This window comes from Anopheles aquasalis, chromosome 3, assembly GCF_943734665.1.
Source record: "Anopheles aquasalis chromosome 3, idAnoAquaMG_Q_19, whole genome shotgun sequence".
Classification (NCBI taxonomy): Eukaryota; Metazoa; Arthropoda; class Insecta; order Diptera; family Culicidae; genus Anopheles; species Anopheles aquasalis.
The window spans coordinates 66,336,049-66,343,548 of NC_064878.1; the positions used below are offsets into that span (position 1 = coordinate 66,336,049).

General features: G+C 47.4%; 1 protein-coding gene across 10 annotated transcripts in view; it reads right to left on the reverse strand.

The window, feature by feature from the left end:
* The window catches only part of LOC126578852 (uncharacterized), an 83,951-nt gene that overhangs the window by 17,752 nt on the left and 58,699 nt on the right, over positions 1–7,500 (reverse strand). For 9 of the 10 annotated variants that reach the window (XM_050241797.1, XM_050241799.1, XM_050241800.1 and 6 more), the window contains one exon: positions 7,240–7,297. In XM_050241797.1, coding sequence (XP_050097754.1) covers positions 7,240–7,297 — 58 coding nt within the window. Of the gene's footprint in view, positions 1–7,239; positions 7,298–7,385; positions 7,405–7,500 lie in introns of those variants that run through there. The other variant, XM_050241803.1, reaches the window with a different exon arrangement.

Below are 7,500 nucleotides of genomic sequence, written 5' to 3' on the forward strand. Positions count from 1 at the left end.
TGCATCAACGTACCAGAAGCGGCATTAAGACATTACTCAAGCATTTTCATCGTTCAAAGTAATTGACGTAATGGACCCCAGCTCGCGGTGTGCGGTGTGTAATGAAGAATAATCACTTTACGAACTCTACTCCAACGGGGGCCATACTATCTCACTTAAAGCCCGGAAAGGTTTCATTATTCGTGGTTCAGTGGGTTTCATAAAAAAAAATTGTCTCTCGCGTTGTCGGTTCTTTTGTTATCCACTCTATCGTTTTCCTTCCGATGAATTCTTATATCAGAGCGCAGGATTCGTTCTTCCGAATGCCGAATTAATCATTTCATCAGCAATAAGTGACACGGGATTCGGAATAACACTCGGATGGCCCCTACTCGGACGCGAAGGCCGGGTCCGAGCAGGTCTCGGAGGAATGTGTGGCAAGTGATGGAAATCTCTTCAATTCCCAGTCTAATTTTCGGTACAATTTTCCGTTTCTACGTTCCATTTCACTTCCAGCATCGGATAAACAGTTGCGGGGGGCACGATGCGGATAAAGAAGTACCAAGAACGGAACGGAATGGAAGGAAGGAGTGTCTTTCCAGTGAATTCTCGCTACTTGTTGAACGAAGCACGCTTCAGGTGGAAACGATTACAGGATCATGGCAAGCCACGAGCCCATGGCATGCTGCACGTACTCCCTAAGGAGGCTTTTACCTTTCTGCCGACGGATCACTTCGGATACCATGGCGTTCAGATTGCGTATCATCGAAGAAGGCTTGTGTGCGGATACTTTACACCGGGATTAAGCTAAAAGATGTGAAAATGTGGGCCAGCATTTCCAACGATAGCAACTGAACGATAGCTCACTTTCAATGCCCCATGTTCTTGGGGAATATTCTATAAAAGCATGAAGAGCGAACAGCCGATAGCTGCTAATCAGTTCGAAAAGCTTTTAAAAGACACTGCTTTCTGATATGGCTGACGGGTGATAAATATTGATCAGCAAACCGCAATTACCAAGAGCGCAAATTTTGCGCCAAGAAAAGCATTCTCGTGCTCGGTTAACGAAGCATTTATGCTCAATACGCCGTCAGTCGATATTTTCATCGTGGAGGTACGTTTCAAACTTTTAAATGCATTTCAAAAAGAAACAAAATGCGAAGCGAATCGCAAGAAAATCAGTGATGGAGGCGCCTAAAAAACCAGGCGTCTCCATCACCGCAGAGCTAAATGATGAAGTTCACCATAAACTGTGAACCATCGCGCTGCTTGCGGGAAAACAGTTTCCCAACAATGTGGCATCGGCCGGGCTAGTTCAATATTGGATGCAAAGTTTTTAAATTATTTGTCTACCAACATGTGCCGCCCCATTTCCGATGCTTCGGCATCATTTTGGGAAGATGATCAATGATCAATCTGTTTTTTGCTTCCCAACGCAACTCCTCCCATTCGTTGAAAGTCTTTTTTTTTATCTCACGGTTGCACCGAAATGCGATTAAACCATCTTCAAAGGAACAAAACAAATCGCATAGCTGTCAGGTGAGCGAAAATCGCCTGGATCCCGGTTTCAGAAAAGTGTGTCAAACGGCCGTAGCCTTTGGGCATTCGGGAGTGATATTGGGCGAGCACGGCAGCCAGCCGCCGGGGCCAGGAGTAGGAAAAAAAACTTTTTTAATTGCCAAAGTCCAACGGTCAAACTTTAGTCTTTGGTGACTGTGGCTGCTATTGCGGGATGAATGTGTTTTTTTTTATTCTTCTTTACAGCACCCTCCTCCTCCTGCTCTTCTTCGTCTTCTTTTGATGGTCAAACTGTGTAATGGCAGCGATAAATATTGGCATCATACTTGCTGGACCGTGACCGCAGTGCGCTCACCGTCGATCGAACCAACGTTCCAGAAACAGTTGCTTTATCGAAGTAATTTAATGTTTCTGCTGGCCGGTCAATGGAATGTTCTATTAAGCTGAGCTTTGTTAAACAGGTAGAGTGATGGGTTGCTGGGATAAAACCCAAAATAAAGCAGCAATTTTCGACAATGTTCTCTCTGAAAATAAATCAAACAAAATAAATCCCACCAACGATAGAGAGAGAGAGAGAGAGAGAGAGAGAGAGAGAGAGAGAGAGAGAGAGAGAGAGAGAGAGAGAGAGAGAGAGAGAGAGAGAGAGAGAGAGTGCTGGCACTATCTGCCACTAGAATCGTCCCAACTTTAGGGTCCATCGGTGTGTGCAGGCTTGGTTGGAGGCGTCCTTTTATATTTGCCTTTCACTGTGGACGATACAGCTAATTTAATCCTGTTTCATCTCATGCTCATGTCAGGCTTGGTCTCGGACTCGGCAACCGTACACTTCATCATCGCCTACGCAACCGTCGTGCAGAGGACACGGAGCCCCGGCACCAGCACCAGCAACTTCCTCTTCTGTGGCGGTCAAAGCCTCGGCTGGATTTCATTCGGCCGGAGTGAACCAATTAATTAGTTTAACATTTATTTTGAACCATCCCTGGGCCCAACCCCGTTGGCAACGGTCGCGGTCATGGCAACGGTAGCAATCCAGCGCACACTCAGCATGGTCGCTTCCTTCTTCAGCACCGTAGCTGCGGCTACTGTACGCATACAGACACAGGCACTCGCAGAGGAAGAGAGAGATAGGATGGCAGAGGATAACAGCAACAGCGAGCACACGCGGTACGATGGACCATCATTGAACGGATGCTGCATATCCTTGGAAAGTCTCGTACCGCCGGTCAGCGCCTGGGTATCGGATGAAGCATAAAATTCCCTCGAGAGCATTATCGGTCCCGTCGGCCATGGTGCGATGGAGACATCACATTCACTGACACAAACACAGTCTATCGGAGCTATGGAAGCTACCACCGCCTTACCATCACCGCCGCCAGTGTTTGCCCGGTCGGATCCGATTTAATTGAAGTGGAAAAACATAACATTAATCACTTAATACACGGTTGTTTTGCGAGTGACGGAAGTGACCAGCGGCCACCAGTAAAACCGGAAACCGTTCGTCCATCCGCCGAGTCAATGCCGGGCGAATCGAGTCGGACCGGACCATTCACGTACGCCCCCCCCCCCCCCTGGGGTTAGTATGCAAATATTGACTCACACTCAGCATACATTCACTCTTGCCGCTCGTGCTCAGCTAATCCCATCGCCACAGGGACTGGCGTCAAGAAAGCTTTGCGCAATTCATTGGAATGGCTTAGTTAAGGTCCTGTCGCTGTGCCCGCCCTGAGATACTAATGGACAGAGCTCCAAATGAAATTTAAAACAATGGAAAATCAACCAGTTTGAAGGTTTTCACTCTAAAACCCATTCCCGTATAGTGCATCAGAATTGCATTTCAAAAAATTCTCTCTCTCTCCCTCCTTTGTGGCCCAAAGTGCAATCAACAGCAACAGAGCGCAGTGCCACTTTACGTAATGCCAGCAAACGCTCGGAATGAAGTGAAGGAAAAGCGCAATATTGTTGCATAAAAAGGAGAAATCCTTCCGGAAATGGCCAAATGTTTGCGGTGGATGAGAGCGTGCAAGAGAGTGCTTTCCGCGGGGAGTGTACATGCTTTTAATGATTATTATGCTTTTCCATTTAAATCTTACTCGAGCACTCACTCACACCCATTCACAGTTGTGCAAAATGATAAGAAAGCAATCCACGGTGAATCTCTCGCCTTTAGCGAGGGAAACGATTCCTGGTCTTGAAATGTTCCCAAATTTAAGACAGCTTTAACGAAAGGGCCGCTTGCGTGTCTGGTGGGGAAAAAGCGACAACATCCCGTCCGTCCGCCCGTCCCCGCGTCGATCGGAAGCTCGGAAGTTCATTCCGTGTTGCACCACTTATTTACCGTTTTCCTACGCAAATATTTGACTCCCGATAAGCTAGTGAAAATGGCGACATACCATCCGGTTCGCATAGCTCCGGTTCCCCTTTCCGGAGCACCCCCTCCCCCCCTCGCCTGTTGGCTGGCCGTTATCGCCTCTTCACATCACACCAGACAGCGCAGAGGCCGAAACCAACCGAGAACCTGGTACAAGCCAACGCCATCACCGTCATCATCATCATCATCGGTCGCTGGGTGATTGTCTTGCCGCAATATGCCTTTTCGGTGTCCCGTGCGCCACCGGAGCGTGCCACTTTTTGTGCGTTGTTCAGGAGTAATACCACCCTCATCAGGCAGACCCTCGACAAACTGATGCGAGGCTAGTTTGGTGGCGGAAATTGACGTTTGATAGTGGCACCAGTGGAGTGTGTATGCGTGTGTACATGTATGGGTAGGTCACGCTGATGGTAGTGATAGGAGGATGCAGGAAAAAGGAGATGGAAGGAAGTATTTGCGGTGCGGAGGAGGTGAAAAAGTTTCATTTCTCGCTCGATAAGGCAATTGCTGCTTGCCGAACGGCCCTGTGGACGCCCGTTTTTTCGTTCAATTCGAAACTGACAAAGTAAATATCGAAGAGTGAAACGTTATCATTTCTAGATTAGTGAAAAGGAACTACGACAATTTGTTTAAAAATTAAACAAATTTTCAAATGAACTAAAATCAAGTGTTGTTAGTAAGTAAATCAATCGATTAGGGAACTCTAATTTCCATCTCAACTGCATTGCTTTCTCCGCTGCTTGACAACGTAATAAAATCGCTACTTCGATTAACAACCTACCATCGGGATTGAATCTGCCAAAGGATGGTCAGGGTAGACACCATCAAACAAAGCGACGTTACAATGTGTCTTGTCTACATTGAAGAAGGGCTTGTGGTCGTTTCTTGTGGTCATGTGGCCGGTATGCTACTGACCAATGGGCCCATCACTTCACGCCACCGAGGGCCCATTGTAGACTGTCATACGGCCGATGGTACCGGCTATTACCGGCTCCTCCAGCAGTAGGCTATGCAAATGATGCACTAAGCTGCAAATGTACTAATCCTTAGAGAGTGGGCCGTTCAGGCCGTGTCCTGGTCCAACCGACTGGCCGGCTGACCGGCAACAAACTCAATTAAACGCTTTCGTAAAGTGGCAATCAAAGTATCGAACGCACCACTGAATTGGATCATTTCCGGTGCTACACGAGCGTTTCGCACTGAGCGCAGTGAACGTGCCGGCAATCACGGTGTAAGATGAAAGCGGCAGCCCTGACTGACTGACCCGGAAAGTCCGGGGTCCTGTGGCACCGGCAACATAATTATCCACTCGTAACGATGTGGTGCGCCTGGGACGAGTTTGCGTGCTGGGTGATGCTGGTGACAGTTTAGAGCCGGTTGCTCGGATGCAGTACTGGGGATTCCTGGGGAGCCGAAGCGTTTTCTTTGCCAGCGAAACCCAACAAGCGGTTGATTAGTTTGGTTTTCCATTCCATGTTTAATCAAAACCTTGTCTACCAGTTGAGTGTATTTCAATCGATGGAAACTCTCTGCAAATGCATCCAAAAATCGCTTATCACATTCATTACTGTAATGTCTAATGAGAATCTAGAGGGACCGGATCTTTTCTCACTTTTCACTGCTCCTTGGAACTCGCATTAATTAACCTCCAGTTAACCAAGCTATTTGGTTCCCGTGCAGGTGCTTATCGTTCGCCGCTAATTGGATTTTGTTGTTGCTCTTAAAAATCTCTCGACCTCTAGGTATGATAGAGCGATGTACAAGCAATCTTGAGAGCCATGCGATACCAGACTGCCAATTAGAATAATCTTCTCAATAGCTTATCAGCATTAATGATGCACCGGTAGCGAAGGTAAGTGCACCTTCAGGATTAAAATGATTTAATTTCTTGGCCAGTGCTACTAGAGACAGATTAGCAGCATCATCCGTAACACGTGCAATGAGATTTCCGACGAATAAGCAAGCACGCGCTACTTTTTTTTTTAACCAAAGATGCAAAGAGAAAATAAAAACTTAGTTCACATTGGTTCATCAAGCGATGGGATTTCCGCAACATTCGCTGACAACGCACCGTTTGCTCGATGTTTTCCATGAGAACCCTTCCCGTTGCAAAAAAAATTAGAAAGCAATTTGTTTGCTCCCCACTTGCACTGTCTCAGTTACCCAATAACCCATCGGGATACGAGGCCACCCCAGGAGGGTGTGCCGGGTCCTAGGGTTCCCGGGAATTCATTAGCGTTAATTAAAGGATTTTCCTGTTGAATGTTGTCTTCCGTTTTTCCTTTTGTGCTCATTTTGTGCGCTTGTGGCCGTTTGCTAAGGTCACGAGGGAGAGGCAAAAGTCTTGCTCCCGGTTCAATAAACAATTCCAAGCATGATTCGATTCCGTTTTTCTTGCAAAACACGGCCAAACGGCAGGTAGCATGGTTCAATTGGGACTGGCGGGTTCGTTGCTCAGCGAGCGATCATCGAGAGCAGTTTTCATGGGACACTGGAGCGGTCTAGAGCCGTGGTTCACCCCAGGTTTACTTGGCTGGTTAGCTGATTTGATAAGTTCCGGGAAAACTCTCGGTAAAAATGGTAGCCACTTCTCAGGAAAAAAAACCCCTCGAGGGCGCGTTCGTTCGGTGTTATGATTGTGTTAATTTGCATTTTCTCGGCTCAGTACAGGTAACGATTTGTCGCGTTGGATTCGATTTACGAACCAGAGAGCCACCACTTCTGAGAACCGGAGGACCGCGCGGGAAAGTGATACAATACCCGCTAATAGTCTTGACTAAATCTGATGTTTAAAATAAGTCAAACACCTTTTTCTGTGTTATTTTAGAACTCACACAATACGACACGGCCATGACTTCCGGACTCATATAGTAGCTTCAAGGGGGGGTCACATTCCAACACGCTTCGAGGGCCTCCATGTAACACTAGACAGCTAATTGATACCGTACCACTGCGCGCGCTGTCATCACAGATTCCCATCGATTGATGGTAATTGCCACGCAATACCTTTCCTGTGCCCAGCGCGAAAACTTACCCCCACCACAACAACACAACAAAAGCGAGGGAAAACCTCTTGACCTGTCTGTCACAAACACTTTCAACGCGTCAAACGAAACGGCATTCACACGCAACGAGTGGAGCGAGCGATAGACACTGAGATCGATGGCCGTATACGCAAGCGCCCCTCAAACATAAATAATCTTATTGAAGGTTAGGGCGCAGCCTTGCAAAAACGGTCTGCTGCGATGCTTCAACTCTTTTCACACAGAACAAAATACACAGAAACGAGAACTGGATTCTTCTTTGGTTGTTCAGAACGGATGGAATATGCAAAAAAATGCTGGGAAATTTGAGAAGGGCTGAGAGATACTTACATATCAATCGCTTGTAGCTCGAAGTGTCCGTCGGTTCCATCGTGGCACCGTCCGCGATCTGCAATGAGACAACGATACCGTACTACTGAATCAGTGCGCACTCGGTTGGTGGTTGCATGCGAAACACACAGAGCTAGACATCGTACTGCACTCTACTGCAGACTGCATCCTACCACATACGCAGCGCGCCTGGTATGGCGTGGCAAAGGGCAGAAGAGACGAACTAAAGACTGACAAATCGCGTGCGACGCTCGCGACAAA